General features: G+C 44.1%; 2 protein-coding genes across 3 annotated transcripts in view; both read left to right on the plus strand.

Annotated features, from left to right (window-relative positions):
* agla (amylo-alpha-1, 6-glucosidase, 4-alpha-glucanotransferase a) overlaps nucleotides 1-5,713 on the plus strand; it is a 230,011-nt gene extending 224,298 nt beyond the window's left edge. For both annotated transcript variants that reach the window (XM_054744941.2, XM_054744906.2), the window contains exons 30-35: nucleotides 136-248; nucleotides 329-540; nucleotides 2,191-2,288; nucleotides 2,485-2,572; nucleotides 5,355-5,488; nucleotides 5,559-5,713. In XM_054744941.2, coding sequence (XP_054600916.1) covers nucleotides 136-248; nucleotides 329-540; nucleotides 2,191-2,288; nucleotides 2,485-2,572; nucleotides 5,355-5,488; nucleotides 5,559-5,676 — 763 coding nt within the window. In that variant the 3' untranslated portion in view covers nucleotides 5,677-5,713. The remainder of the gene's footprint in view (nucleotides 1-135; nucleotides 249-328; nucleotides 541-2,190; nucleotides 2,289-2,484; nucleotides 2,573-5,354; nucleotides 5,489-5,558) is intronic.
* Nucleotides 5,714-9,260: 3,547 nt separating this feature from the next.
* Nucleotides 9,261-18,141, plus strand: part of LOC107384361 (phospholipid phosphatase-related protein type 4) — a 61,396-nt gene continuing 52,515 nt past the window's right edge. Inside the window, exon 1 of the mRNA XM_015957594.3 lies at nucleotides 9,261-9,550. Coding sequence (XP_015813080.1) covers nucleotides 9,467-9,550 — 84 coding nt within the window. The 5' untranslated portion in view covers nucleotides 9,261-9,466. The remainder of the gene's footprint in view (nucleotides 9,551-18,141) is intronic.

Here is an 18,141-nt window from a genome sequence, read left to right on the forward strand (position 1 = left end):
GAACTTACTGCAGCATCAGTCGTTAAGGCCTCTGGCTGTTGTAGCTGGAAATAACCTGAGATTATTATCAAGAGGAGGGTCAGAGATTAAAACCAACCCATTAGTTATTTTTGTGTCTGATTTTTGTCTTTAAAGAGATGGAGCAGCAGTGGAGATTGTTGGTCTCTGTAAATCAGCTGTTCGCTGGGTTGTGGAGCTACATGCTAAAAAGCTGTTTCCGTATGAGGGCGCTAAAGTGCACAGAGAGGGTACACACACACACACACACACGTTTGGTTCTTTTACTCTGACCCTGTACAGTAAATCAAACCCTACCCTTTGGATCCAGGTGAAGACGTGTTTGTCTCTTACTCCCAGTGGAACCAGCAGCTCCAGCAGTCCTTCGAAGCTGTCTTCTGGGTGTCTGGAGACCCACACGACCCTAACGAGAAGCATCTAGAACTGGTCCATAAGAAGAACATTTACAAAGACAGTTCTGGAGCTTCCAGCCCATGGTGTGACTACCAGTTGAGACCTAACTTTACCATCTCCATGGTGGTGGTAAGCATAAAGAAAGTCACAGTTTCTGGTAGGGATGTCCCGGTCAAGTTTTTTTGCCTCCGAGTCATTTGATTTTGAGAATCTGCCGATACCGAGTCCGTATCCGATACTTTCGATGCATAAAAATAAAAAAAATAAGAAAAGGAAGAAACTGTTCCAAAATGTTCCTTATTTGTTATTTAATTATCTTTTTATTTTAATTTTTAACAACAGATCACTTCTGTGAGGTAGCTTGAACAATCAAGTAATAAATAACATAAATTCTTCACTTTTGGACTTAATTGCAAATATAAAAAGTCTAATATAAAAACAGAAAGCACTTCAACTTTAAATACCTGGCAGGGGTCTATTTTGCCTCGGTCCCCAAAATGCTTAGATACGCCCCTGGGCATGGGACGGAGTTCTGAAGATGATCTGAATTGTACCAACTATATAAATACTACATGCTGATAAATTATTGCTTTATACAGGTACAGACGTGTATAAATAATAAATGTCTTCTTCATACATTCTCCTGCAATGCCCTGGTCCTGTAGAATGAGCCCTGGCATTTTTACTGTGATTGCCTGTTTTTCTGTAAAATCACAGAAAAAGAGAGATGCTCGGGTCGAGCAGGCTGCTTCATGCGCGTTCACGCTCAGGCATCGCCCGTAGCATTTGCTATCCGTAGCTTTAGCAGCAGAGAGAGAGGCAGTGCCACTTTGTCGCTGTTCCTAACGCCTAGTGACAAAGCTAGCTACATTTCTGAGGACCCTTAGCTACTTTCTTCTAGATATTTCCTGCTAATTAGCAACAAAATAGCCATTTTCGCTCCGAACCGTTCTTTGGATTGACGTTTCAGCTGTCATCAAGGATATAAAAGTTACAGATACAGAAGATGTCACTGGTGCTTTAGCTCACCCGGTAAGACGTCTGACTCCCGTGCAGAAGTCCTGGGTTTGATTCTGGATGTGAACATAGTTTATTTAGAGTTTCTATTTTACATTAATGGTATATTTTTTTACAGTAAGATGCCCACATTTTTATTTGAGACTTGCCGAATGGCATTGAATTCACAGATAAAAAGATGTGGGTTCAACTTTCATTTTGGAACAATTTTTCAAGCAAGGGAAGGGAATGATCTGAGCATGCAGGAGGACTGACCCATCTTAAACCTTTGTCCGCTGTGCTGAAGAGAAAGCTACAGAACCACATTATTTAATTAATTAGCTGTGCGTTCTCCTGTCCTCTGTCCTCTGGGCCACACACACACACACACAAGGGACTGTCTCAGCTGTTATTTTCATTAAGGAGTGTGCACGTACAGCATGCACGCCTCGTGCACGATTCTACTATTGAAGCTGCCGTTACGCTTTTGGCCTGAGGGGGCAATCACGAGCATAAAAATTCAAAACTCCGTAAAGTCCCTTTAAGGGCATCAGGGGAGCCTGACAACCTTTAAGGAGAACCAAGTTGCTCTCCTGTAGTTTGATCCCAGTATCCAACTCCGGATCGGGTCTTGGATCGGGAAGTAAAGCCCGAGTCCCGTTTGAGTCTGAAACCACGTGATCGGGGCCGATTTCCGATCATGTGATCGGATCGGGACATCCCTAATTTCTGGTTTCTGAAAGGATGGATTAGAGGTAAATAAAGACCGTCTCTGTGTGACAGGCTCCAGAACTCTTCACACCCGATAAAGCCTGGAGGGCTTTGGAGGTCGTAGAGAAGAAGCTACTTGGACCACTTGGAATGAAAACACTTGACCCTGAGTAGGTTTGCTCAGCTGTCCTCTGACTACATCAGATTTCAGTTTTTATGTTGGGTGTTAAAAAAAGGAGTAAAGCCTTACTTTATTTGTTTTTCTTATATTTATACTTGAACAAGTTGGAGCTGATCTGCAACTCTATTTTTAGTTTCTGCTGTTTGAGTTACACCTCACACCTGACCGTGTTTGTGTTGCCACAGTGACATGATGTACTGCGGCGTCTACGATAACGCTCTAGACAACGACAACTACAACCTGGCAAAGGGGTTCAACTACCATCAAGGACCGGTAAGTCAGACAGGAGCTAGTGGAGGTTGGCCAGAAGCAGCTGCTCCAGGGAAGCTGGGCTGATCCAACCCCTGGGATTCAGAAATCCTGCCTCTGATGAGGAACCTGCAGAGCCACTCAGGAAACCTGCCTGCCTGGAGAAGAAGCCGCTTCCTAGCTCTGGTCAGGGCGACCGCCGGGCTGGATGGGTGGAGCACATCCTGATGTTCTTTGTTCTGCCACTGTTCGATCCTGCTTCTTCCAGCTTTGTCGCCTTGCCCGACTAGAGCCCATTCTTAAGAGGCCACACTTAGAATCAGTTATTCATGCATTTATCACTTCCAGACTCGACTTTTCCAACTCAGTTCAAATCGATGTAAATGTATCCGTCCTAAATCGTCTGCAGAAAGTCCAAAATGCTGCAGCCAGATTTCTCTCCAATGCAAATAAATGCCGTCACATCGCTCCCATTCTGGCTGATCTACACTGGATTCCTGTACAATTTCGAATTCAACACAAAGTTCTAACTTTTACCTACAGAGCCCTGAATGGTCTAGCTCCGTTATACTTGTCAGAGCTGCTCACCCCCTACATCCCCCCCTGGTCACTAAGGTCTGCTGATCATCTATTGCTTAAAGTCCCTACAATGAAGTATAAAGCTCGTGGGGAGCGTGCGTTCGCCTTTGCTGCTCGCAGACTCTGGAACGCACTCCCGCTGGTGGTACGCCAGGCTTCTTCACTGGCACAGTTTAAATCCAGCCTGAAGACACATTTTTTTCATTTAGCTTTTGGTCAATGATCGGTCTTTTATGCTGTGACTCTCTTCTGTTTTTGCTGATTTCTGTTTTTAGTGACTTCTGTTTTTATTGGCTGTTTTAAACCTTTGCTTTGATTTTAGGTGTTTCTATTTTATGACAGTTTTTATCTGTGTTTAATGTGTATGTATGTGAATTTGAATGGCTTTTTAGGTTTAACTCTGTGCTTTTGTCAGCTGACATGCTGTTTTTAATGGCGCTATATAAATACAATTGGATTGGATTGGTTCTGCTGTTTGCTCTGTAGAGTTGGAGCCACATTAGTGGACGCCAGCCTGAGAAAGTGGAGTTAGCTTTTAGCCAAGCTCGCTCCTCTTCTGCGTTGGAGGCTACCTCTACCTTCGTCCACTCAGTTGTCTTCTTTTTTTTTTTGCTCGTTCAGAAGGTTGCCCTCAAAGTGAATGATGGTCCCCTCATAGCTTTTTTACTTCAGGCTGTCCCAGTCTCACCACAAGAGACTTAAAGCCTTCCTGAATTGCTGGTAAGAGAGAAATCACAGTAGTGTTTTTTGTTACCGGGGCAACCATCGTTACCAGCGCCTTGACTCTACTCTGAATTGTTTTAGTCGTGGATCTCAACAACAGTGCTCACTCAGTGTGTCTTCTGAATCCTTTTAAGTAGAGCCTTGCACGGGCCTAAAATCTGAGCCCGTGTCCGGCCCGGCCCGAGGGGGTGGAGCCCCAGCCCGACCCGGTCCGAAAAGGTTTTCAGGATTCTCTGGCCCAACCCAAGCCCAAGCCCGACTTTTTTTCAACCAACTAAATGAAAACAAAGTGCGTCAATCCTGACCAATGTGTTAAAAGACGTGCAGGTTCCGATCAATTTGTTTTTCCCTCATTTACCGTCACAGAGATAACGGCGCACTGGCTCTGGTGGTAATCAAGTTACATTTGATCTCTTTCCAACAATTTTCACAAGAAAACAGAACAGTCAAAAGCAGGGCTTGAGTTGTGTTGACCGGATAGTTCCCGTATTTGGCCGTTTATTTTGTTGGAGAAAGAATTACCCCGACGCACGCAGACGAACTGACATTTTATTCGTTATGCACATCGCAGATGTAGCTAAAAGATTCCCATTTGAACATCTGAGCTGGACACTGCTCAGCGCAGCTCACTGTCAGCGCATATGTGCACAGCGAGCTGAAGATGTGGAGATTAGCTTGGAGCGCGTTGCAGAACCAGAGCGCATGCAGGAAGGTTCCTCCTGAAGCGAGTGTTTTCCAAACCCTGTCTCTCAGAGAGACTTGTCACTTAGAAAATGTTCCCTGATTATGAAACTTTGGCTGAATAGCGCTTGTTCCTGTCTCCAATGTGGCGACACATCCAGGAGCCGTCTGAGGAGAAGCCCAGAATCTCACATCCTCTTCAGCTCAGAAGCGCCTATGATTACGCACAAGCGTGACGCGTAAACCCGGTCTCACAGTAAGACCGGGTTGGGCCTGTTCAGGTTTACGCAGACAATCTTTACATAGATTTGACTTACAAATATAAAATTAATGCAGTAAAATGTAAAGCATTTTATTTAAATATCCATTCATTATTTTACAAGCACAGAGAGCCGCATCAGATGGATGGAAGAGCCGCGGGTTGTGACATGTTTTCTCCAGGACCAGAGAGGACGCAAACTCAATACATCTCTTTTATTGTGAGGTAATAATTTCTCCGAGGTTTGCAGGCGGGAGTGTAACACACACATTGCGGTTGCGGGCGGTAATGGTCAGAAATTCAGCAGGAGCGGGATGAGGAAAACAGACCCGCACAGGGCTCTTCTGCTGCGTTTCAGTCAGGGGTCGGTTCCCGGTTGGACGTGTCTGTAAAACCTCACCAAGGAGGCATCCTAACTAGATGCTCGAGCCACCTCAACTGGCTCCTCTGGATGTGGAGGGTTAGGGTTAGGGTAACTATAGCACCTGCTGATATGACAGTTATTTAGTGTACCTTTTAATAGGAAAACACGTCAGCACTTACTTACCTCGTCCTTGTTCGCAGGAGTGGCTGTGGCCAGTTGGCTATTTCTTGCGTGCTAAACTCTACTTTGCCAAGCTGCTTGGGGAGGAGGCCTACACCAGGACGGTCACACTAGTGAAAAATGTTCTGTCTCGTCATTACACTCACCTGGAAAGGTAGGATCTCTAGTTTTCTCCCCTCTCCGTGATCGTAGTCGGGTTTTATCGATTCTTTTCTCTTCTTCAGATCTCCGTGGAAAGGCCTTCCGGAGCTGACCAACGAGGACGGCCGACACTGCCCTTTCAGCTGTGAGACCCAGGCCTGGTCCCTGGCCACTGTCCTGGAGGTCCTGTATGACCTGTAGAGGCCCACTGAGACGGCGCATCACCGCCTCTCTAACGTGATCCCAGCGGTTTGAGTGATGAGTTTAACAGAATCAGCAGCGTTCTCTAGAATAACGGCTCAGAGACGGGGTCCTCCTGACTATTTTAAACATATTTAGTCGTTCTGAAGTGCATTTCTGTACACAGCGTTTAAATGTTACCGTACCCTCTAGTTCTTTTATCAGTGCAATCTGTTTCTATACCTCAGACCGGTTTTCCATGGGCAGGGGTCACTTCTCTGGACCTGTCCAGTGTCTAAAGGCCATTTGTTTTGTGCCACTGGTAGAAATGTCTGCTCTCTCTGTCTTTAGAGATTCCACCTCCATCTTTTTAAGATCTGGACACAAATGTGTCTCTTTGACATGTTGCTTTGAGAGAGAACCTACAGAACTGAGCCTCGCAGCTCCCTCCAGCACACGTGCAGTTGTTCTGAGAGCTACGTGAAGCGTGTCTGACTGGTTTGGAGTCTTCACAGGTCAGGGTGTAGCTCCTTGGTCACACGAATGGTGGATTTTACCGACGCTTCATTCCCGGAGTTTTTGGAGGCTTTTACCAGCTGTTCCGTATAAAGGCAGCATCTCACCCGTTGTTTGCGGTTTTATTTTAACAGTTTAAACAGAAGAATCAAAAGAAAACACCAATAAGACATTTTTACCAGTGTTTGAAATGTTGAGATGAAATTAAATGTGCCGCTGCTGATGAGATCTCTAGAGCTAAAAGAGAAGAGAACAGCAGCTGCGGCACGACTGGAGCTTTTAAGGTTGGTAGTGATGAAGATGAGGAGGCATTAGAAAACAGTTCAGAGCTAATCATAAACACACAGTTAGCCTCCAGATATAGAGGCCTAATGAGAGCGGGACAAGGTGAGACGGACCTGATGATGACATCATCACCTGTTTTAAAGCAGGAGTCTGAAAACAAACACCTGAGCAGGTGTTGGTGTCCAATGGGGCCTGGATCTGTGAACACGTGGATTAACCCTTTCCCACACACACACACACACACACACACACACACACAGTCTGATAAAAATGCTTTACAATGTCTCTTCTGTTCCTCTAAAAGCTTCACAGGTCCATGGGACGACCTGGTGTTCTAGTCCTAAAACCAAGTTGTGCATGAGTGTTTGGCATTAGTACTTTAAATCACTCTCCATGATGTTCCATACTAAAAGTGGTTGTTACACACTCACTCTCTCACCAAGATGGAGATTGACACAAGCGCAGTGCTGAAACTTGTGAAATCATTCTGATAAATGTGTAATTCTGCGTGTGGTTTTGGTTTAAAATAACATAATTAGATCACAGCTGTCACATTTGGATTCTGGATTATTCGACTTGAGTCAGAAAGCAGTCGGCGATTCTGGTGGATGGACACCCGTCTGCTCTGTATCGTTGATGCTGAATAAAGTAGTACAGTAGCACGATTGGTGTTTTTCTTTGTGTGTCTCATCTAAGTACAGGTAGGGGATCTGTTGGTCAGCAACGATCAGAGGGAGTGGAAAGGGGCTGCAGTAGGTTTAACAACACAATGGACGGATTCATGGGGAAGACTGGCTGCTTACTGAAGCTAGACACAGCAAGGCTGTCGTCTCATGTCACACCTGACTTTAACACATGGTGAGAAATGAATGAGCTCTAAGTAGAGCAGTAATACTCTGTGGACAGGGAGTTGTCTGGAGCATACAGTCTTGTTTAAATGTAATTGGATAAAAGTCTTCTGGACCTGCCAATCAGAAGCTCAGTGTGTGTTTGCGTGTGGGGTGGGGGGGGACTCAATGTGAGAGAACACAACTAAGACAGAAGTTAAATTAAGTACAGTACAGGCCAACAGTTTAGACACCTCATTCAGTGTGTTGTCTTTACTTTCATGACTATTTACTTTGGGAGATTCTCACTTAAGGCATCAAAACTATGAATGAACACATGTGGAGTTATGTACTTAAGGGACGTGTGTGTGTGTGTGTGTGGCCCGGAGGACAGAGGACAGGAGAACGCGCAGCTAATTAATTAAATACTTTGGTTCTGTACCTTTCTCTTCAGCACAGCCGACAAAGGTTTATGATGGGTCAGTCCTCCTGCATGCTCAGATCATTCCCTTCCCTTGCTTGAAAAATCGTTCCAAAATGAAAGTTGAACCCACATGTTTTTTATCTGTGAATTCAATGCCGTTCGGCGAGTCTCAAATAAAAATGTGGGCATCTTACTGTAAAAAAATATACCATTAATGTAAAAAAGAAACTCTAAATAAACTATGTTCACATCCAGAATCAAACCCAGGTCTGCTGCATGAGAGTCAGACATCTTACAAGGTGAGCTAACTCTAGTAGCATTCTGTAACTTTTATATCCTTGATGACAGCTGAAACAACGTCAAACCAAAGAACGGTTCGAAGTGAAAATGGCTATTTTGTTGCTAATTTGCAGGAAATATCTAGAAGAAAGTTCTACAGAAAGTAGCTAAGGGTCCTCAGAAATGTAGCTAGCTTTGTCACTAGGCGTTAGGAACAGCGACAAAGTGGCACTGCCTCTCTCTCTGCTGCTAAAGCTACGGATAGCAAATGCTACGGGCGATGCCTGAGCGTGAACGCGCATGAAGCAGCCTGCTCGACCCGAGCATCTCTCTTTTTCTGTGATTTTACAGAAAAACAGGCAATCACAGTAAAAATGCCAGGGCTCATTCTACAGGACCAGGGCATTGCAGGAGAATGTATGAAGAAGACATTTATTATTTCTATACATGTTTTGGCTGTCAAACTTCCATAATGCCCCTTTAACCAAAAAAGGTGAAATAACGGAAAACATGGTTTATGTTCTATTTTCTTCAAAATAGCTCTCCTTTGCTCTGATTGCTGCTTTACACACTCTTGGCATTCTCTTGATGAGCTTCAAGAGGTGTGTAGTACTTGTTGGCCGCTTTGTAAATGGTCATGAATTGAAAGAAAACACATTAAATGAGGAGATGTGTCCAAACTTTTGGCCGGCACTGTACATCATGGTGACATCCCAGCCAGTGGAAATAGTATTTTACACGACAGATTGAGAATGTGTTGGGTAATGATGATGTGACCACAGGGTGGTACCCGCATGCTGTACATGCATCGATGTGGACCATGTAAGGATAAAGAAATGCACTTGTTGGGTCTTGGTTGTGAGATTGTTGGAAAACGTCAATGACGCTGTCCGTGGTGCTGCAAGTATCTGATGGAAGTACTGCGTCACCAAACACTGCATTAACGCATGCATTACTGGAGGTGTGCGTTTCCTTCTGATTCAAATACCTTATGGTATTTGTTAAATGGTCGCAGTGTGTGCAGGGGGGCTTCTCGGGGGAGCTGCCGCCGCTTTTCCGATGAGCGCCACATACACACGAATGGGCTGTGACGCCGCGCGCTGCGCCGTGAACGCACAGAGCGCAGTCCACCTGCTGGAACAGTGCGCTGTGTGACGGACGCAAGGCAGCTCCATCTCCCCTTCCTCCTGCCTTTCTCATGCTGGCGAGCAGCGGCGGAGAAAACAGTGTCAGGACCACTGAGCGGCCTCCATTTTTAATCCAAGAAATCTAATTCCAGGTGCGACAGCAGCCACATCTCTGCAGGACCCGTCTAGCTCACCCCGCCCGGGTATGGAGGGTCGTTTTTAGGGTCCTGGAGGTACGAGGGGCGGCAGAAGAGCGGGAACGGGGACGCTGTCGGAATCTAGCCAAAATTACGACGGGAATCAAGTACAATCCACTGTCTCCCGGTACCGGGGGAGACCACCGGCCACTAGTGATGTCTCGCACGAAGGAGCGAATGAAAGGCGGGAAGGAGACCAAGGACAGCGTCACTCTGCTGCCATGTTTTTACTTTGTGGAGGTATCTATCTATCTATCTATCAATCAATCAATCAATCAATCAATCAATCAATCAATCAATCAATCAATCTATCTATCTATCTATCTATCTATCTATCTATCTATCTATCTATCTATCTATCTATCTATCTATCTATCTATCTATCTATCTATCATCTATCTATCTATCTATCTATCTATCTATCTATTTATCTATTTATCTATCTATCTATCTATCTATCTATCTATCTATCTATCTATCTATCTATCTATCATCTATCTATCTATCTATCTATCTATCTATCTATCTATCGGTCTATCGGTCTAGCTGTCTATCGATCGATCGATCTATATCTGTTGCACTGATGTAAAGGTCCACCCATCATGGTGGCTCCTATCTGACCAGGTAACAGACATCCATCAGGACTTGATGAAAACATTTCTCACATTTGGTCCCAACACCCAGACCAGCTGTTGGACCAACAACCCTCTCCTTGTTTTATACTCCCAGTCTCTGCGGTGGTGTTGTTAGTCCTACTGCATGCAGCTCTTCTCTCAGACCCACACACAGAAACACCTGTGGTATTTAACAGCGACAGGTTCTGCTGAACATCTCTGTCATCATGTTGTCTCCTTGAGCCTGCAGACATGATGCATGGGTTTTCTTGCCTCCAGACCACTGAACACCAGATGGCTCAAGAATTCAGCATTTATAATTATTCTCTATGTGATGAAGAATCAAACTAGCCTTTGTTTGTCAACGCGAGTTGCACACCCGCTCACACTGCAGGACAAACAAGGTCAAATTAACCAAACAAACACGTCCGGCTGCAGCTTTTCTCCTTCATCACTGAGCTGTAAACTTCAGTTTGAGCATTCCTGGTCCCATGCTTATCAAACATGTCGGAAAACAAACGGGTTGTCCCCGAGCGGCGAGCAGGTGTAATGTCCATGAGGACATTTGGTGATCAGGACAGGGACGGGGCATCGGTCGGGTCTTTGGTGGCACTGAGCAGAAGGGTCAAATTAGCCTGCAGCTCTTCTAAAAGAGGTTCAGCTTAAACAAGAGAAGTAGGTGGAGGAGCTTCAAAACACACACACACACACACACACACACACACACACACACACACACACACACACACACACACACACACACAGTTGTTTTTGAACCAGCATCCTCCTGATTAACCAGGGTCTGAGCCAATCAGAGGCGGCGGGGGGCGTGTCTGTTAGTGGAGCTTCAGTCCAACTAAAAACGAATGAGTTCAGAAGAAGAAAGGATTTTCATAAAGCGCCTCTCAAGACATAAAGTCAGGAGGTGCTTCACAAGAACAATAAAATATAAATGAAAAATGATTTTAAATAATTAAAATAACAATAAGAGTGAAAAAAAACTCATTTAGATAAAAAAATGAGAATAGGATGAAACAGGATCCCCAAAAAACCTAGAATAGGCAGAAACACCAGCATGAAAATAAGGAAGTGAGGAAGAAGAGGATGAAAGCCAGCCTGACTGAGTGTGAGGATTCAGATCAGGACTAGAACTCGCAGATAAACAGAGATTATTGCAACGTTTTATTTAAAGGTCTGGCTCCTGTTTAATTATCAGCCTTCTCTGATTTTCTGATAGATTACATCAGATTATGAACAAAGAGCTGCAGATGTCTCCACCATCATGGAGCTAAATAACTCTTCTCCTTAGCTGCACTGATCAAAGTTGATTCTGAGGTTTCTGCATATTTTGATTCTGATTTTGTGGTCTTTGTTCGAGTCAGTTTGGTGTTTTTAAGCTAATCTTACCGAACCACATTTGAACCAGTCAATCTTCATTATTACCGTAATTTCCGTTCTAGAGAGCTAGGGTTGTCACGGTGTGAAACTTTAACCTCACGGTTATTGTGACCAAAATTACCACGGTTTTCAGTATTATCGCGGTATTTTTTTGCTACATTTTCACACAATTAAAGGCAAACCTGTATATCAGGAAAATATTGTCCTCAGTTTGTGTCTAAATTTAGCTTAAAATTTGTTATTTTGTAATGATGTTGTTTATTTGTTTACATATTTCCCCTTTAGTCTTTAAAATACCAATATTTGCCCATAACTTCTTATTTTTTGTCTGTTTGATGTCATCATTTTAAAAATATTAGATCAGATGATACTCAGTACTCAAGCAGCCTTCTAATCAGATACTTTTTTACCCTTACTTGAGTAATAAACCCTATATCAGGAAAATATTGTCCTCGGTTTGTGTCCTTCCAGTGAGCTTTGCAGATGTGGGAAAATGTCATCAGGCAGTAATCGTTGTTAAATTCATAATTATTCTCGGAGAGAGACCAACTCTTATCTGCCCCTGAGAGCCCCGTAATGCATAGCGTCATTTCAACATGGGGGTGTCCGCGACACGGTTTATATGCAGGTAGCGGCGCTGCGGCTGCTTTATATAGCGACTCGTTGCATTCTCCCTCAACCCAAATCCTCGGGTCACGCATTTTAGCTAAAACGCTAACGTTAGCTTGCCTTACGTTGACTGTAGAGTTGTGGGTGATGGTCACGCAGATGTGTCATGAGATTTGAAGCGTTGCTGCCTTTCACAGACACTTTTCCTGCACGTGCTGCTAACCCGTCTTCTATCAACTGTCCCTCGGCATTCCATGCTGTAGTTCTTTTTTAAAACACAGAGCAGTTTGCAGCCGCAAACAAAACGTAGCGGGAAAACAGATAAACAAAAACTGCTCTGTGTTTTAAAAAAGAACTACAGCATGGAATTAGAGATACGACACAACAAGAACACACACCTAAGATGTCCCTCGACATTCTTCAAATATCCCAAAAATGCCCGTACTTCCCACTTTGTCTTCTTTGAGGGATAATAAATGTCCTCCTGAGCGCCGCCGTCTCCTCCTTTGACCATTATTTCAGCTTTAGCTTCAAGAAAGTTTTGGTTGTAAACAACAAAGTGCGCATGTGCCGCCGACAACTTCAGCAGATGATACGGTGGCTGGTAAGGGTCACCGCGCCTACACCGCAGCCACGGTAATCCACCGAGATAATATAGTTTTTTAAAAACAAGATGGTTATTATTACTGTCAACTTTTTTACCGGGGTTTACCGGTTACCATGACAACCCTATATAGAGCGCACCCCAAAATAAGCCGCACCAACAAAAAAAAAAAGGTTTTCTACACACACGCCACACTCAAATACAAGCCGCGGCGCAGCAGCCACATGCAGGTCTCTGGCGCACAGCGCATGTACGGCCACAACATAAGATAATTAGACAGAAAGACGCTACACGGAGGTTTTTCGTTGTTGTTTTAATTCAACAAAATGAATTTTAAACACGGGTGAACGTGCCTGCAAGTTTAGAAAAGAAAACAGCACTGATAGCATTCACATTTCTGGATGGTTATAAGATAAAAACAGCACTGACCCGTTATTACTGGTAATTTGCATGTTTAGAAGAAAAGAACAGCACTGACACAGCATTAATAAGCCCTGGATGATTAGAAAATAAACACTGCACACAAAACATGCCTGGTTAGTAAATAAAACACACTTGCCTACCAGAAGAAGTCATTGGCTCTCATCTTCCTCCTGCACACTAAAGCCATTAAAGTCCTTCCTCTTCTTCAGTGTCAGAGTTGAACAGCCTCAGAAGAGCTTCGTCACATACCTTTTCTGTGGCGATGTCAGCGTCGCTGTCCGTGTTGCTGTCATCATCCCCGGGTGAAGCTGGCTTGAATGAGTTCTTCCCGCTGCCGTCTCCAGCGCCGAACCATGGATTCATTCATGCCAAGCTTACGTGCGGCAGCGCTGTTTCCCTCCTTTACTGCCAGATCCATGGCCTTCAGCTTAAATGCGGCATCATATGAACTCATACGTGTAGTTACCATGATGAGGGGGTATGGATTTGAAACAAAATCTTCGTCGTGCCGGCTGCTTGCATGTGCTAAATTAAAATGAGCACTTTCTTCGATTTCCACTTTTGACTTCCACCTGTTTCACTTCCTGCGAAAGCGCCCCCTAGTGGCAGGTGAAGGAAAATCCTCAGTAAAGCCGCACCTCATTATAAGCCGCGTGGTTCAAAGCGTGGGGAAAAAGTAGCGGCTTATAGTCCGGAAAATACGGTAGTTATGAAAAAGCTGTCCCCTGACCTGTCTCCATCACTGATTGGCTGTGTCACCTACCAAAGAACTGACGCTCCTCGAGTGAAACCGTGGTAGTTAAACTGGCCAAAACAAAACCACTTTGAACTCATGTTTATGCACAAAACATTCCAACATGTGGGCCTTGTTGTCGGGTTTTCTGTGTTGTATTTTAACAAATTGTCTGGTAACAATGTTGGAAAACAGAAAAAAGGAGGAGGGATGAGCTCTAAAGTGAGCAATAAGCTAACATATTAAGATTTTGGAGAGTTTAGGGTTTGTTCAGGAGCTGCAGCTGCCTCCTCCCTCAGACTCAGTTACAGTTAAAGTGATTTGAAGGTGGGTGAAGCGCATGACCTGCACCCAGCTCCACATCTCTGTACCACCATGAGTCATGAGCTGCTCCCATTAGGTCAGTGCTTCAAGTGCAACATGGCTGTTGTAATGATTTAAATTACATGTTATTTAATAAGCAGTAAGGCGTAGGATTCCATAGTAAATATGAAATCCATCTTATGGATCTGTGAGGTTATTTAAACTAGAAGATTGGAACTTTTTATTGCAGGGATTAGATAACAGCTTCGTATTCACTCAGAGACAACAGAAGAGAGAGTCAAGTTTAAAGGTTTAAAGATTTATTACTAAACAGATTAAACTAGACTAACTAACTAACTAAATGTATGGTGTAACTAAGGTGGATGAGACGGTGAATGGGGTGAGGTGTAATGTTGCTCAGAACCAGCAAATCCGAAGAAGCGATTGGTTCTGATGGGAACTGAAGGTGATGTCTTCGCGTTAAGCTTTGGTTAGGAGATTCATAAACACATTCGACGCCATTTGTCGGCCTACATACCCTTAGCGGGAGTCCCCGTCTAGATCAGGAATGTCGAGGTCCAGCTTGATCTTTTCTGGAACCGAGCTGGTAGGAAAAGCAACGGTTGCCGACCAGACCAGTCTGTGAGATACTTCCGGGTCACGTCAATTTTGTTGGCGTCTGGTGAGACCCAAACCTGGGTCGTGGTGGTTCAGCTTTTATTCTGAAAGGAACCGTTGCAGCAGGTGGAACAGCAACAGATTTTATCCAGCTTGTCGTTGGTTCTTACGGTTGAAGAGGAAAGTTACGGATTGGCCACTCCGACAACTTCTCTAGAACGCTTTGAACTGGCGTTAAAGATGACGTGGGCATAGTTTTATACTTCAGATGTTTTGGTTTATGGTCGAATGAAAAGATGACAGATTTACCAAACACCACCAAAACCACGCCTCCGTCAGATCTGGCAGATTCTGATTGGATCAGTGAAAGTAATGTGTCATGTCTTAACGCTACGTGAGATCAGTCCTAGTGGAACATTTAAAGTCATATTACTTATTATATTCTATAGGATTATAATAAAGTAATTAATATTTTCATTTCACAGATTGGTCACATCTTATTATTGACTAACACTTTGTGTGATTAGCTTTATTAAAAATAGAGTTCTTTGATTAATTAAAAGGAGAGAGTCCTTTTTTCATTCTTCTGTTGAGCTGAAAGGAAGCAGGTTAGAAGCAAATGCACGAGACCTCGAGACCATATCTCATGCAGACTAGTCCTGTGTCAGAGGAGGGGGGGAAACAGTCATTTCATTCTGTTACACTGTAAAAACATCAATTTGGCCAAATCTATCAGCACAGAGAGGAGCGGGGAGAGATCAAGACAACAATGATGATCATTTCTTTATTTATTCTTTATTTAACCCGGAAGGTCCCGTTGAGATTAAAAGCCTTAATTTCAAGGGAGTCCTGGTCAAGAAGCAGCAAAAGTTACAGTTACAAATGTTTCAGTTACACAGACATGTTATGTACAAAGTTACAACACAGGGAATCCGCCTGAAGGGCTCTCAGTCTGGTTTTAAATGTATTCAAGCAGATAAACTTGGTTAATTTCCAGTTTCCTGCAGCCTGTTCCATGCAGAAGGAGCAGAGTGAACGAAGGTCAGTTCGGCGCGAGCAAACGGAACAATTGATCATTTGCACGCAGACTGTGAGAAGTTACACTTCTCCACGTAGCTGGGTAGTGATCCAAGCATGGCTTTATAAATGAAGGTGGACCAATGTCCCAACCTCCTGGTGGACAAAGAAGGCCGTCCCACTGGAGAATTCAATTCACCATGATGGGTCAGTGGTCTGCAGCGAGGCACGATAAACCGCATCAATCTTACCAAGACACTGTGCTGCGGCATTCATACACAAAAGGTCTCCACAATCCAGAATAGACAGAAATGTTCTGGTGACTAGTTGGGTTTTTGCCTCGAAAGAAAAACAGTTTATTTCCAAGTAAGAAACACAGTGCGAGTTTGAGTTCACTCACAAGATTATCTACGCGGGGCTTGAAGGAGAGGGAGCCATCGAGCCAGACACCGAGGTATGATAATTCCCTCAAGAGTGGTCCCTGAGGGCAGACTTAGGTCTTTTTTAAGAGTTTGAAACCAACATTAGCTTAGCCTGGTGATGATGAAGATGATGATGATGATGACGAGGGCAAAGGTAACCCTGGTTGAAGGGACACACACCTAGTCTGCTACTGAAGCTTAAACCCCATCATAGATAGTGATTTTCGTGGTCGGTATCTAGATGTTTTCCACTGAATTCGCATCAAATTTCACTCATAACATCAGTGCATGCACAACGTTTCTGAAGCTGTCATGTTGGGTGGCAATTTCTTGACCCACGACATGCAGAATCACTCAAGGAAGCGAGCAAGTGTGTAAAAAGGCTTTATTTAAACGAGGAGCCAAACGAGGAGTGGCAGATGCTCAGCACTGGTGGCAGGATTCCAGGAGGAGGTTTGTTTTCTGAGGAGGGAGACAGAGCGCACATCCGGTGGGATAACGGAGATTAGTCTTGAGACGGGAGCTTATGGTTTTCTGGTAGCGGTAGAATGCACAGGGAGGGTCTTGGTCAGGTCCGGGTGAGCAGAGGAGATCCAGAGGGTGAAAAACTGTTTTATCCAGGGGTGATGTAGGAGCGGAGGTTGATGAGGGCAGGTGAGCGGCTGAGAGCGGGCGGCCAGGGGAGGAGGCAGTGTGGTCTGGAGTGCAGGAGTCCGGGTTGGTTCTGGAGATGATGGAATGTGGAGCGAAACCTGAAGGAGAGCGGGGAAGGAAAATCAGGGATCTTTGAGACGACAGGTTATCTAAAACGGGATACAGATTCGAGACAGGTCAGAGGCTAGCTACCCAAACAGAGTAATCATCCGGTGTCGGTACAAGATCTGCTCGGGTGCAAAATTGGCTCGGGGTCCGTCGACTGCCGATGACGTCTAAGTAGTTGATTGGCTGAACACGAAGCTTACGAACAGTGTTGCCAACTTAGCGAATCTGTCACCATTTATAACGACTTTTCAGACCCCCTTAACGACTGTTTTTCAAAAAAGCGACTAGCGACAATTCTGGTGACATTTCCGACCCTCCTCAGCTACTTCGACTACAACTTTGTTGCCGAGATGCCGACTTTACCTGCAGATTAGAGATGCATTTGAAGCGACAGGACCGTGTCCTTCCTCCAGATGATCAGAAAGAAAATGATCTGCGCATGTGCATGCAGCATGATCATGCTACCCCCGTTGACCAATCAAACCATTTGTGGGTTTTCACCCTCCAACTAATAAATTTGTTTTACAGAGAAAATAAATTTAATTGTACAAAAGAAATATCCAAGTATTTAAGACCAATTTTTTCCTTTTGTTAGTCACACACTGGCCACCCACCAACAGATATCCACCTATTTTCAGACTTTGTATCAGTTCTATAGAGAATTGAACATACATTAAACAGCCTTTTTAAAGGCTACTTTACACTGTTTACTTTTGCTTAGAAAGCAATAATTTCTTTAATTCCTATATACGTTTTTTCATCTTTTAAACATTTATTTCTCCTTCCTCTTTCTAAAGTGTCCCCAGCCTTTTTTTATTGCTTACCATTTATTAATTTCTCAGTTCACCTCACATTTTCCCCAACTCAAAATTAAAAAAATTGTTTTTACTTCTTTCATCCTGTCCCACCTCCTTGTTTTCCCTTCATCATAGTGACACAGATTTCGATAAAAAACAGACATTTAACATTTTATTAGACAAATTGGCAAAGTAAATACATTACAACAATGACACAACCAAAATCCTATTTCCAAAAGTACCGCAAAGAATGGGAGTCACTACCTGAATTTAAAGGTTGGCTGAAACCACATGCAGGTAGTGACATTAGAGCTACCTGCATGTACTGCAAAACAGACCTCTATGCAAAGTTGTCAGACATTAAAAAGCATGCAGCTACCCAGAAGCACATCGAGAAGGCTAAGCCTTACAATCAGGCAAGCCAACCCAAACTGACATTCGTTGCCAAAAAAACGGACACACTGAAGCAGGCAGAGGCCACAATTGCTTTGGCTATCAGTGATCACTGCTCAATTTTGTCATGTGACCACA

Source organism: Nothobranchius furzeri, chromosome 11 (genome assembly GCF_043380555.1).
Source record: "Nothobranchius furzeri strain GRZ-AD chromosome 11, NfurGRZ-RIMD1, whole genome shotgun sequence".
NCBI lineage: Eukaryota > Metazoa > Chordata > Actinopteri > Cyprinodontiformes > Nothobranchiidae > Nothobranchius > Nothobranchius furzeri.